The sequence below is a fragment of the Loxodonta africana genome, chromosome 22 (assembly GCF_030014295.1).
Source record: "Loxodonta africana isolate mLoxAfr1 chromosome 22, mLoxAfr1.hap2, whole genome shotgun sequence".
Classification (NCBI taxonomy): Eukaryota; Metazoa; Chordata; class Mammalia; order Proboscidea; family Elephantidae; genus Loxodonta; species Loxodonta africana.
The window spans coordinates 21,717,873-21,732,824 of NC_087363.1; the positions used below are offsets into that span (position 1 = coordinate 21,717,873).

A 14,952-nucleotide genomic window follows, 5' to 3' on the forward strand; every position below is an offset into this window, starting at 1 on the left:
GAGGTCTCCTTCATTGGGTACTATATTTTATATCCTTAATGTTTCCATTTCTATCCTTACTATGAGCATCACCACAATCTGCCAGGCACTTAGGCTCCACTTCTGAATCATCCCTAACTCTTTCCTCTCCTTCTACCTACGGCCAATGGCCAAGTCCTGCTGATTATGCCTCTCAACATTTTTCATATCCACCCTCACTTCTCTGATCTCAGAGCCTTAGCTCTCATCTCGGACTGATTTTCTTTCTCTCTCACACACACGTACACTCCTTGGTCTGAGAATAGCTCTGTGGATGTAGGTGCAGTGTGCTTCCACACTCACTTGCTTGTAAGCAGTCTCATCACCATCCAGTCACGAGGGAAGACACTCATCTTCATCAGGTTCCGGAACACACAGAAAATCTTCAGCAGGAACTCCTGACACAACAGGAAGAGGTGACATGAGACACTACCACCACCACCACTGCAGCATGCACTTCCTCCTGGTCTCTAGGCCATGAAGTGGTTGGGACCAGTGGATGAGATTCTGGTTCCTTATGTGAGTTGCTCCTTTCTCAGAGGGCTACATGACAGCGATACCTGTTCACTCTCACAGGCCAACAGAAGCAGCCTCAAATTGGGCGGATCAGAGGCAGCCCTGTACCCACTCAGGCCAGTGTCCAGAGCCCAGGGAAGGAGAACATAACTGGTATCCAACTGAATCAGTGAGTCTCATTCTCTGGGGTATGGCTCCTGAGTGCTTGATTGCAATAGCTCTTTTCCTGGATATTAAGACTATATTAACACGAGAAGCACTTTGATAATGGTGGAATAAGGACTTCTACAGACCCATTCCTCCATGAAAGCAGTGAGAACAATGACAAAACTGTCAAAACTCTAAAAACCAAAAGGCTTGCAATAATCTGAGGAGTATTTACTCTATAAAAATGGTTGGATCTCAGTAAGAATAGCAAGCTTTTCTTGCTATCTAACAGACCCTACTCCCAACTCTTCTCGTCTTAGCTCCACAATAGCCTTGAAAATCAGCAGTTGCAGAACTATGATAGCTGTAAAAACCAAGAGCCAAGCAACCACTGGAGGAGACAGAATGGTTTTAGAGGTCTCCAAAAAGCTCCATACCCAGAAAATTGCACTATTTAACCTGTTTGGAGCTTGCTGGAAAATCCCCATTCACAGGGCTTGTCTTTACTGAGGAATTCCCTATCCCTAGAATGTTTGTTTAAAAAAAAAAAAAAAATCAACCCTAATTGTTTAACATTCCAGCTGCATGAGGCAACTGTATCATTTGGGGCAAACAAGTGACTGGACAAAAAAACTTAAAAGGAAATTAGATGTTTATACAGGGCCTTGATAAGCTTTGAAGTATTTCTGAATTCCAGGAGTCATGCACATGTGCAGGGTTGTGTACTTTCCCAGGAATGACCTGACCTCTGCTTGACCTTGAGGTTCTATGCAAGAAGGAGGTGAAAGCTAAGGCAGAGCTGTAAACTGCTAGAGCACTTAAGCTAAGCCCTAACACAGACACAGAGCCCCTTGATAAAGTGTGGGAGACTTACTGATTCAGGCATCTAAGAAAATCTCTGTCCAATCATTAGCTGACCATTAAGCTATCAGTGGCTGTACATGACAAAGACTAGACACTACAGAATTGGTCCAAGAAAGACACTAAACAAACAGCAGCAGCAACAACAACAGAAAGCAAAAACAAACACTGGGGAAGCATGAGGTGGGGGCTGATTTCCAGAGTTGCCATATTATATTATTTATAATGTCCAGTTTTCAATAAAATATTAAAAGACATAAAAAGAAACAGGAAAGAATGGCAAACACATTGGAAAAAAACCCAGTCAATAGAAACTTTCCCTGAGAGAGTTCAAATGTTGGACTTACTAGGAAAAGACTTTAAATTAACTATTATAAATATGTTTACGGAACTAAAGGAAACCATGCCTAAATAATAAAAAATATGAAAACACTGTCTCACCAAATGGAGAGTATCCATCATTGAAGTGATAGGAATTATTAAAAAGCATCAAATAGAAATTCTGTAGGTGAAAAGTACAAACACTGAAATGAAAAAAATCACTAGAGGTGCTCAACAACAGATTTGAATTGGAAGATGAAAGAATCAGTGCATTTGAAAATAGGTCAATTGAGAGTATCCAGTCAGAGGAACAGAAACAAAAAGCATAAAGAAAAATGAACAGAGCTTCAGAGACCTATGGGACACCATCAAGTGTACAAACATATACATAATGGGAGTGTCAGAGAGGAGAAAGAGAAAGGGGAAAAAGAATATTTGAAGAAAGAAGGGCCCAAAACTTCCCAAATTGATAGAAGAACACTAATCTACAAATCCAAGAGTTCAACAAACTCCGAATAGGATAAACTCAAAGAGATCCACACATAGACACATCATAGTCAAACCTGAAAGACAAAACCAAAGAGAGAGTTTTGAAAACAGTAAGAGAAGAACAATTCATCATGTACTTCTCAGCAGATAAGGAGTCTAGAAGGCAGTGAGTAAGTGGGACAACTTATTCAAAGAATTGAAAGAAAAAAAAAAAAAACTGTCAACCAAGAACTCTATGTCCAATAAAACTACCATTCAAAAATGAAGGTGAAAAATAAGCCATCTCCAAATAAACAAAAACTGAGAGAATCTGTCACTAGCAGTCCTGCCCTACAAGAAATACTAAAGGGAATTCCTTAGATCGAAATCCAAGGACATTAGACAGAAACTTGAATCTACATGAAGAAAAAAAGAGCACTGGGGAAGGTGACTAAATATAAAAGTCAGTATATATGCATGTTTGTTAGTAACTCTTCTCTCCTATGTGATTTATAAGACAACTGCATAAATAATTATAAAACTGTGTTGATGAGCTTATAATGTATAAAAGATGTAGTCTGTACGACAATAATAGTAAAAGGAGGGGGAGGGAACAGAACTATATTGGGACAAAGTTTTTGTATTAATCTGGGCCAGATCATTTTAAGGTAAGATGTTCACTGCAATTCCCATGCAACCACTAAGAAAATAACTTAAAAAACATGTAGTAAAGGATTACGATACATACACACAATGGAATACTATGCAACAAATAATGAATCTGTGAAACATCTCACAACATGGATGAACCTGGAGGGTAGTATGCTAAGTGAAATAAGTCAGTCACAAAGGGACAAATATTGTAAGAGATCACAATTATAAGAACTCAAGAGAAGGTTTACACATAGAAAAAACATTTTTTGATGATTATGAGGGTAGGGAGGAGGGGGAGAGAAATCACTAACTAGGTAATAGACAACTGCCAACTTTGGTTAAGGGAAAGACAACACACAATATAGGGGAAGTCAGCACAAGTGGACCAAAGCAAAAGCATAGAAGTTTCCTAGACACATCCAAATGGGTGAAGGGTAAATCCGTCTGGAAGACATAACAATTGTAAACATATACGTATCTAAAAGTGGAGTCCTGAAACACATAAAGCAAAACCTGGCAAAACTGAAGGGAAAAACAGACAATTCAACAATAATAGTCAGAGTCCCACTTTCAACACTGGATAAAACAACTACACGGAAAGCCACTAAGGAAAAAGAATACTTGAACAATATCATAAGCTAACTAGACCTAACAGATACCTATTAAACACTCCATCCAACAACAGCAGATTGTACATTCCTCTCCAATGCACAGAGAACACTGTCTAGGATAGGTCATATGCTTGCCCATAATGATTGAATTTCTCTAACTACAATGGAATGGAATTAGAAATCAGTAACAGAAAAAACACTTGGGAAATTCACAAATATGTGGAATTAAACAACATACTCCCAAATAACCAACGGGTCAAAGAAATCACAAGGGAAATTAGAAAATATTTTGAGATGAATAAAAATGAAAACAACATACCAAAACTTATGGGATGAAGCTAAAGCAGTGTTTAGAGAAAAAATTATAGCTGAATGCCTATGTTAAAAAAGAAAAATAATCTCGAGTCAATAACCTAACCTTCCAACTTAAGAAACTAAAAAAGGAGAGCAACTTAAATCTAAAGCAAGTAGAAAGAAGGAAATAATAAAATTAAAGCAGAAATAAATGGAATAAAAAAAATTTTTTTAAAGAGAAAATCAATGAAACAAAAAACTGGTTCTTTGAAAAGGTAACAAAATTGACTAACTTTTAGCTAGACTGACCAAATTACTAAACTTAGGGGTGAAACAAAGCAAATCATTGCCCATCTCACAGAGCTAAAAAGGACTGTAAGGGAACATTATGAACAACTGTATGCCAGCAAATTAGATAACCTGGAGCGAAATGAACACAAACTACTGAAATTGACTCAGGCAGAAACAGTAAATCTGGATAGATCTGTCACAAGACATAAATTAGTAACTAAAAAGCTTCCCACAAAGAAAATTCTAGGACCAGATGGTTTCACTGGTAAGTTTTACCAAATGATTAAAAAGAAGTATTAATACTAATATTTGTCTTTTTTATTATATTCACTTTTGATGTGATATTTCATTGTGGTTTTGATTTTCCTTCTACTCATGTGGAACTTGTACATAGATCAGCAAGTAGTCGTTTGAACAGAACAAGGGGATACTGTGTGGTTAAAATTGGAAAAGGTGTGTGGCAGTATTGTATCTTTTCACCATACTTATTCAATCTGTATACTAAGCAAATAATCTGAGAAACCGGACTATATGAAGTCATAAATCTCCCTAATAAACTCCTTCGCTGCCGTACTGGAGTTGCCCGCCTCTTTCTTTGGTCTCTAGGCACAGTCCACTTTTGGAGGCAAGTTTCATGTTACCAGTCCATGTCTGGACAATTGGCAACCCAGTCAGGAGAACAAGGACATGGTGAGCAGGAGTGAGGCATCTGCGGGGGAAATCCTGGGTTGGCCAGCAACCTCCATGTGGGGAGGTCCGGCCTGTATGCTCGATGTGAGTGGATCACTGCTTGCGTACGTGGAGGCCCGGAAAACACCAAGCAGCAAAGTCCAGTTGTGGGCAGATGAGTGCCTTCATAAACGTAGAGAAGAAGCTAGGAAAGCAGTGGTGGCTGTGGGACAGCTGCTGCTCTGGGCTGTTCAGCAGGCCACTAAGCCCAGCTAGCTCCTGAAACGCACTTAAGAGCTTTGTTGGAAGAGTTAACAGTTAAAAAAAAAAAAAAGAGATGTGCGGCAGTTATGTGTGGACATGACTGATGTATGAGCAGCCATGTCTGAGACCAGGATGAGCAATTAGAAATGCTCACCTGCAGGTTTGTAAAGATGGGGGATTCAGGGGCTAGGGGAACAATCCCCTAGCCATTGCTCAAAGCCCTCCAAAGACAGGACTGAAGATAGCTGGAGGGACTAAGCAGGTCATTGGTGCTGAAAACACCCTGCAACACTCAGCTCAAAGCAAGAGTTAAAAGAGCAGAAAAAAAGAAATAAAAAGCCCTTCAAGATAGCTCTGTTGTGTGGCCTTGAAGAGAACTTAGAGGCCCACTCCGGAATTCTCTGCTAACTGCTCCTGCCAAGATGATCAAGCAGCAACATAGCTGCAGCTGCAACAGTGAGGGGAAAACTAAAATATGAGGGCCAGCCTTCTAACTACCACGCAACCGGGCTAAACCCAGGCTTGCACTTGGTATGGTGGAGGCGTGGTTCCACAAATGACTGACGCTCTGCCAACCTTTCCCAGATCGTCTGACTTGCAGAAATCATTAAGACTGAAGATTAAGCCTAGGTCTCTCTGTCACCAGGGAGGACCAAAGGCTTTATGTTAAAATTAAAATTCAATGAGAAAATAAAAAGAATTGCATGTCTTGGATTTTTAGATACCATTGCACAGGTGACTATAATCTCTACAACATCTGGCACCAAAATGAGGAAAACTTTTGGGTCTGAGGTCACCAACATTGAGACTCTTGCCTAAGCTTGACTATGGATAAGTCCCTCCGGGGCCCCTACAAACCTGTATTATATGTATTGATGATGCTGAGGTATTACTGTGCACCTTTGTTAACATCTGCCTTCATGCCCTGACAGGAACTGCTGCCATTACAGCCATTTTTAGTGGGGCACATAGAAACTATGACATGGGCTATAGCTAATAGCCTAGCCATTCAATCTGGCTACTGACAACCCATAGATTGCCATATAAAGTAAGCCCCTAAGGGGATGAAACATCTGGACAAAAATAATAATAAATATTACTTCTGCTCCTGATAAGCTGTTGTTACTCATGTGGATGGTCACCAGAAAACTCTCTATGCTGAGACGGGAAAACAAACAACAGGCAGACCACTCTTGCCAACTGACTGCAGAAGGTGAAGCATTCTCTGCTCCAGAGCAAGAGATATGCAACTGACCACCTCCTGGATTTAAGAGAGGACGGCCCATGGAGATTCACACACCATCCTAGACTGGGCCTACGTGCATGGAGTGCTACTGTCATCAGAAAACGCTGAACAGCACAGAAAAGCTGACGTGCCTGTAAGACCCTGGTCAAGGCTAAAACCTGCCCAGGGAAAGATTCCCAGTCCAACAGGCCAGGGTGCTCTTGGCAGGTAAGTCATATTGGGGCCTCTTATCATATATAGAGGCTTCCACCAGATCTTGAATGAACTCTTCATGCTCTATACTACCCCCAAGCCGTAGGGGAGACTGAGCACTTCTATGGACAGGCTTAAACAACTGATGAGAGGGGACAAGACAACCTGGACTGAACCATGCAGCTTAGGCAAGCAGTCTGGGGTCTCAACGCAGCACTTCTCTGCAAGGGCATTTTTTATTTGCACCATATGTTTGATCAAACTGCCTATTCTATAAAATGTGTTACTTTTGTATAAACTGTTCCTGACAAAAGATCTGGGTCTCCACGAAGGTTGCTACCTCAAGACTAGGACAGACAGCCTGTGTAGCTATACCCGGTCAACCCTCACCTCAAGTCCATAGGAGATAAGAGGAGGGAAGGGGGAAATTGTTAATGTTGTCCCTTTTTCTCCCCAGATTATCTCACAGTGATGCACAGGCCCCTCATCCATGGGCCCCAATGATACAGGCTTTTGCTAGAGCTACCCATCAGACCAACTGCTGGCTCTGTCAACATTTGAACCAATACGAGTCATCTCCTCACATTGTTCCAGCTGGTCTGTCAACATGGAGGACACCTCGTGGACTAACTCAGCGTGTAACCTGGTGTACTGAAGAGATCATATGGTAAACGAATACAAGAACATAAAAAAATAAATTTCAAGAAAAACAAAAAGTTTTACAAGAAAGAAAATGTAACCATAATATAGCTCTTAGCTCACCATAGTACTTACCTAGCTGTAATAAAGAAAATGATTAACAGTTTAAATAAAAATGTATGAAAACTTTATTGGAAATGGTATATAAGAATAGACATATAGATGAATGGAATAGAATTCAGATTCCAGAAATAAACCCATACATCTATGGCCAAATGATTTTTGAAAAGTGTGCTAAGTCCATTCAATAGGGAAAGAATAGTCTCTTTAATAACTGGTGCTGGGACAATGAAATATTCAAATGAAAAAGAACGTAGATGTACAAATATAATACCTTACACCATATACAAAAATGAACTCAAAATGGATCAAGGGCCTAAATGTAAGAACTAAAACCATACAACTCTTAGAAGAAAACACAGGGATAATACTTCAGGACCTAGCTTTTGACAATAGATTTTTAGATATGACACCAAAAGCATGAGCAACAGAAGACAAAATAGATAAAGTGGACTTCATCAAAATTAAGAACTTTTATGCATCAAGAACTTTATGAACAAAGTGAAGAGACAACCTACAGAACGGGAGAAATATTCAGACATCATACATCTGATAAGGGTTTAATAACCAGAATATATAAAGAACAACAAAAAGACAACCCAATTAAAGATTGGGTAAAGAACTTAAACAGACATTTTGCCAGAGAAGATTTACAGATGGCCAGTAAACACATGAAATGATGCTCAACATCATTAGTGATTGTTTTTGTTGTGTGCTGTCAATTCCAACTCATATGACCCCATATGACAGCGTAGAGCTGCTCCATAGGGTTTTCTAGGTTGTAATCTTTACGGGAGCAGGTTGCCAGGTCTTTCTCTTGCAGAGCTGATGCACGGGGTTGAACTGTCAACCTTTTGGTTAGCAGCCAAGTGCTTAACCATTGCACTACCAGGGCTTCTTCATAAGTCATTAGGGAAATGGAAATCAAAACCACAATGAGATGCCATTTCACAGCTACTAGGATGGCTATCATTAAAAAACAAAATAGAAATTATAAGTACTGGTGAGGCTATATAAAAATTGGAACCCTTTTCTGTTGCTGGTGAGAATGTAAAATGGTGCAGCTATTGTGGAAAACAGTTTGGTGGTTCCTCAAAAAAAGTTAAGCATGAATTACCTTATGACTCAGCAATTCTACTCTTAGGTATATACCTCAAAGAAATGAAAGCAAGCACTCAAACAGATTCTTTTATACCAATGTTCATAGCAGCATTGTTCACAACAACCAAAAGGTGAAAACAATCCAAATGTACATCAACTGATGAATGTATAAACAAAAATATATACAATGGAATGTTATGCAGCCATAAAAAGGAATGAAGTTCTGACACATGCTATAACATGGATGAATCTTGAAGACATTACGCTAAGTGAAATAAGCCAGACACAAAAGGACAAATGTTGTATGACTCTATAAAGTACCTCCCAGTGCCGTCCAGTCAATTCCGACTCTAGAATAGGCAAATTCATAGAGACAGGAAGTAGAATAGCTATTGTTTAATGGATACGGAGTGTGGGATGATAAAAAAGATCTGGAACTAGTCATGATGGCTACACAACATTGTGAATGTATTTAATGGCATGGAACTGTATACTCAATAATGGTTAAAATGGTAAATTTTATGTATACTTCAGCACAGTAAAAGTGTACCCTAAAAAAAGGTATACCGGAAGAATGGGAAGAAGGACATATGTGTGATTTAGGAGAATCATCCTCCTTTTCTTCGGGAAGAAGAATATAGATAATAAGTAATGATTTAAATGTAAAAAATAGTAACGGAAGCTTCCTGAAATATAGTAAAAGAGTTGAAAGTGGCTGCCTTTGGGGAATAGGGAGTGGGCATGGGTAGGCTGAGCAAGGGAACACTGTTTTATGTTATATGCTTTGTAATATCATTTGGCTTTTAAAATTATGTATACATATTACTGTGACAAAATAAACATTTAATTAAAAAGTAAGAGAATGATGCCAGCCTGAGCTTCTGATTGAGAGTCAGTTGGGTAACACGTGCACAGGATGAAAATGATCTCGAGCAGTCACACTGGGACTTTCAGGCTCTGCACCCGGCTCATGCACTTCTTGGCCTGAATGTGGGTTCTGGGCTCTGGCTGTCTTTTGGCTCGCTTCAAGGGCTGTCAAGATTCATCCCTCCAAGTGGACAGACTGGCATCACTGTAACAAGTTAATGACACCAATCTTCAGAGACCCATGTCTATGGAAAGGCAGGCAGGATCAGAAACCAGAAAGGGACGGCTGATATTTGATTGACACAATATGATTAATAAAGATCACACAAATGAAAACCAGTGGAATGTATTACTATGAAACCTAAGTGGCTCAGCTCTGAATCAAGGCAGAGCACAGGCCAAAAGGTTGAAATAACCGTTCTGCCTAGGGACGAAATAAGTAGCACATTCTAAGGCAGACACAAGCCCCAGGAGCCTGTCAGGCAGCTGACACCATGCATGCACAGCTTGGGCAATGTGCTCCTGCTGTCTGAATCACAGGCCTATTTCTCCGCACTATTGGCCCCTCAGTCCTCTGGAACCAGTGTCTGGGGGCCAATGGACAGTGCTTACCTTTGCTCTCTACAAGTATCTTTCAGAAATACATTTTAATGAAGAAAAGTGGCCAGCATTATTATCAGTGTCATTAAACAGCAAATAATGGTTTGCAGGGGCAAAACATAGGGGGGCTATCAAGTTCTGGGATCAAGTTCATACAAAGGAAGGAGTCCTGGTTTGTTGATAACCAGTGTGGCCCAGAGTAGCCTCTCATAGAGGCACATGGTCACAGGGCTGCTATCAGTCAGGGAAAACTTGTCTGTGTTACCGTGTGGGAACACTGTTGGCTTGCAGCTTCTGGAGGCCACACACTCAGCTGTAAAGTGGGGCTGCTGAATTCTATACCATTAGCAGTGTCGGTCGCTTGCACTCGTTCCCCTAGCAGGGGAAAAGCCCCTGGGTAGTCTTGGCCACATACTTCCTTTTCTGGGTGAAAGGCCAGTACTCTGCTGCCTACCTTTAGTTCATCTTTGCTCTGAAAGTTGTCCAAAAGGTGTTGATAATGGGTGTCAGACATCTGACGGAGTAGCGACAGAAGGCAGGATACGTATTCACCCTGGGGACCAACCCAAAAAATACTTAGCGCAGCCAACCACAAGGGCTGTGTCCCCCCAGTCCACAGAGGGCGAGGAAAGAAGGGAGGGTCTGAGATGGCCCTGATGACGATGGAAGGAAGGTGACAACTCTGGCTCTGAAAATGAACTTTCTTTTCTGCTAAAGAAAGTCTGGAGGACTGAGAGTTTTAGTAAAACCCCTGCAGCGTGGGGCCACTGAAAAAGTTTAACCTATACCAGAGAACTACTGTCAAGTGAGACAGAGATATTCTCATTTTTTTTCCCTAGGAAAGTTCTGCTTAAATTGTCCTTTGTCACTATATGCTGCCAGGGCTCTGTGCTAAAGTCTACAGGGATTTCTTGGAACGGGGCACCTGGTCTTCTCTGGACAGAATTCGGACCCTGCCCATCCTGCTGGGCTGTAGCAGCCCTTCTATTAGGGTCTCCTTGGGGACCTCCCAGTACTTACATGGGGTTACATGACTCTCTGGAAGGCAGAGGAGTCAGACTGACTTTTTTAAGAGGACAAGCTATGGGCTTTAAGAAAAGTAGAAATTTAAGAACAAAAATGAACCTTTAAAAATTTTTTTCAAGTTCCAACTGGGGTATACAGAAGAAGAACCTGTTTTAAGGACTCCAAAGACATTCACTATCTTACAGAAGCTTTTGGAATGGGGCAGCCAAACATGACCTCCTCTCGGAAGGTTGCCTCCTCAGAAGGGAGGGAAGAAAATTTCGTCACTTGGATGATTTTCAAATGCTTTTAACTTGTGGGAATTTGGACAACAGGTTTTTAGTCCTTCATATCCTTTCTAAAAAAACAAACCAAACCCATTGTCACTGAGTTGATTTCTATTCATAGTGACCCTATAGGATAGAGTAGAACTGCCCTGTAGTGTTTCCAAGGCTGCAATCTTTACAGAAGCGGACTGCCACATCTTTCTCCTGCGGAGCAGCTGGTGTGTTCAAACTGCTGACCTTGTGGTTAGCAGCTGAATGGTTAACCACTGCACCATCAAAACCAAAACCAAACTCGTTGCCATTGAGTCAATTCCAACTCATAGCGACTCTACTGGACAGAGCAGTGCTGTCCCATAGGGTTTCCAAAGAGTGGCCGGTGGATTCAAACTGCTCATCTTTCAGTTAGCAGCTGAGCTCTTAACCACTATGCTACCAAAAAAAAAAAAAAATGCTACCAGGGCTCCTTAAATCCTTTCTAGACCCCTGGAATTATTACATATATATGTATGCAAAATATACACATGTACATTAACCTTAGCTCAACAGACATACTAAACCAAAATTCATGGATTTATTATGAGGAGCAGAAGAGTTAATGTATATGATACAGTTATGCAACCAAAAAAGTACTCAGTAAATTGCAGTTATTATCATCCTTATAACCCACATAAAATGAGTGGTTTCATTAGTATTGCTAAATGAATTAATATTTGTAAACTGCTTAAAACAGGGTGTGGCCTACAGCACGCATCACGCGCAGGTACTGGTTAGAAGGACGATGCCAGGGTGCATACATGTTTTACCTCCAAGGCTGCTCTCAACAGGGGCTCCTAAGGGAGCAGACACTCTTTCCAAGCCCCAGTGCTCCAGAACACATGCCTGCCCCTGTGCTGCCCCTGCCCTTCCTAGCATGCTGGAGCCTGACTTGCTCCCACAGAGGGTTCACTTCAAAAAGATCGTTGTAATCTCCCATCTGCTCGCTGGAGGATTCCACACAAACTATTTATCGTGTTCTAAACATCTTTTTTTTTTTTAAACATCAGGGCTGAGTTTACTCTGAGTTTGAGAGTAGGGGCACTGGGGGCCCAGGGTGCTGTCTCTCTGCCCCTGAGAGCCTTTCCCAGCCTGTTTCTCTTCTAATTAGGTCCACACACCATTATTCAGTTAATACCAGTGCAATTCTACCTCATCACATTTTTCCTGATGCTAGGAATTTAGATACAAATGGTATGGACAAAAGCAACTAACTTGTAGACACACGTAAATTCTGAGGGAATTATTCTGTCCTGCACATCATTTAGGAGATCCTTCTAAGAGGGTTCCTAGAAGGCATAGTCTAATTTTTCACCATCAGCCTCTTACTGCATAGTAAGAGCAAACACATTCCTGCTTCAATCCACATAGTAGAAAATGACTTGGCTCAAAGGCAAATGTCAACTGAGATAGTGTCCCGGAAACCAAGGCAAAAAATAGACCCTGAATCTGCCCTCAAGTGGGTTAGTGGGAGTGTGAGTCTAGAGGTTTCAGAGTGCAGAGGGGAGTCTGACACGGGAAGGGAAGAAGGCAGCATGCTGATGGACATGCAGGAGGGAAGGCTGAGATGAATAACGGTGGGGTGGCGTGGAGGAGCCCCAGGTTAGAAAAGAAGGCAAGAAAATCTGAATGTTAGTTACTAACAGTGATCTCAGCTGTGCACTGCGGGCATCGCTGCCCTCTTACCGCCTCCTGAGCGTGCGATTTGCTCATGATGGTGAGCAGAGTCTGCAAGAGCACATCTAGGAGGCTCTCCACCATCATCTCCACCTCCTCCATGACATCTGTCTCCTGGAGCAAGCAGTGAGAGAGCACACCATTAGCACCAGGCTGAGCCGATGTGCAGCTGGCGGCCTTTACTGATGCAGTCACATTAGAAGTGGTCTTCTGGCTAGATTTCCAACACCGAGCTCTCAGCCTCACCAGCGCACAGTATCAAGGAACCCAGGACAATCACACTGACAGGAGGTAAGTCACACCTGCTGCTGTTGCCCTGGTATGGTGGCTGGGGCCTTACCTTTAAGTCAGCACCACCCTGAATCTCATGAAGAATACATTAATTACAATATACAAGATAGAAGCAAAGAGTTATTGATTTCTCTAGAAGAGTCAAGAGAAAGCATGACACTGGCTAACACTTTGAGAAATCGTGAAGTATTCAAACCACAGGGTGTGGCAGCAGCACCTTCACTATTGCTAATACACACAGAAGCATCTAGGTCTTTCTGGCATCTCCTTGGGTGATCTCAATCTTCATCAGCTCTCACTGCTGCCCAGATATGCCTGGATCCTATTTCAAGCTCTCCAGTTCTGTTGTTCATGTTCCCTGGTGCACCTATAGGAGTCTGGTCTTCTGTGTGTCTTTCCTGGCAGCCTCACAAAAACAACAGAGAAAGCCTCCTCACTAAGGTCTGTTACACAGACACTAGGCTCTGAATTTACAGTCTATGCTATCCTTTTATATGCTTCTCACATTCAATATCAAATCCTGTTGCTTGACTTCTCCAGCCTCTTTATACTGTCACTGGCCCAAATGTCTTCCTTGCCTCCCTCCCTTCAGCATTTGCCATGCAGCAGTCACTGTTTGAGAACTTGAGTATACAGACAGGTGAACAAGACAGACAATATCTCTGCTCTTATGGAGCTTAAATCTCATCCACCCCCTACCCATCCATCCAATATAATTATACTCTGCTTAATTTCACATGAAGGATTTGAGCAGCTCTTGGACTATATACATAGATTTGTCGTCTTTCTTATTTGTTGAGGTGATCACAACACTTATAAAGTCTCTGAGTAGTTATAAGCAACCAACTGCACCTGACTCTCTAGTGCCACAAATATAATCAGATCACCTCTTTCGGTATTTTTTTTTTTACCTATTCCCCTTTCTCTCCTATCCTCTCCCTTTTATTTTTTTGCTTCCATTTTCTCTCCTTCCATTTTCTCAGGTCTGGCCCTGGGTTACTAGTAGAACCTTTTATGCCTGGTTTTGCCTCTCTGGGGCCTGGTGGGAAGGAGAACTGTCAAGCCTTGCCTGGATTCAAGAGCAAATGATAGGGACACCATCACCATCATCACGGTCACTCTGCCTGGATCCCCAGCTCCAAATGGTACTTTAAGTCTGGATACCAGAGCACCCTGTTGATCCCTCTTCTCTGCTCAAAGATTAAGCCTACTCTTTCTTTTAGGTACTTCTCCTGCTCTACGTGGATAACCTAACCTCTTAGGTCCTTATCACCTGGCCACTGGCCTTCTTTTTAAATGCACTTGAAATTTTATCCTCCAAGGACCTTATCTCAGCTTAATAAGATGGTGTAATAAAAAAACCATTGCTATTCTGGGTTTTTTTAAACTTCTTTCTTTATACTTTCTCATAGTTTCCAAATTTTCTATAATAAATGTATATTTATTTTATTATCATAAATACATACAATAAATATTATCAAAATAAATTTCTACCTTCATTCTTGCCTGATAGAATCTTTCCTTCACTCCTTTCCCTCCCTCCCTACTGTCCCACCAAAGACTTCTTAAAAGGAGAGAAATCCGCAGAAGCATTGTCAGTTGAAACCTCACTCCTAAAGTACAATTCCACCATTCACAGGCTCAAAATTCTCGAATACATTTGTCTCTCACACATCCTGACCTCATCTGGCATGGTGTGGGAATGCCATATGGGTGGTATCAAGCTGTTAAGAAGCTGACAGGCAAGATGAAAGCATCTCGCATTAGGAAGTGTACAAAG

At 41.4% G+C, this 14,952-nt stretch overlaps 1 protein-coding gene across 1 annotated transcript in view; it reads right to left on the reverse strand.

Annotated features, from left to right (window-relative positions):
* DOCK3 (dedicator of cytokinesis 3) overlaps positions 1 to 14,952 on the reverse strand; it is a 572,157-nt gene that overhangs the window by 66,094 nt on the left and 491,111 nt on the right. The window contains exons 26-28 of the mRNA XM_064274461.1: positions 12,849 to 12,995; positions 10,334 to 10,432; positions 322 to 416 (exon numbers count right to left, since the gene is read on the reverse strand). Coding sequence (XP_064130531.1) covers positions 322 to 416; positions 10,334 to 10,432; positions 12,849 to 12,995 — 341 coding nt within the window. The remainder of the gene's footprint in view (positions 1 to 321; positions 417 to 10,333; positions 10,433 to 12,848; positions 12,996 to 14,952) is intronic.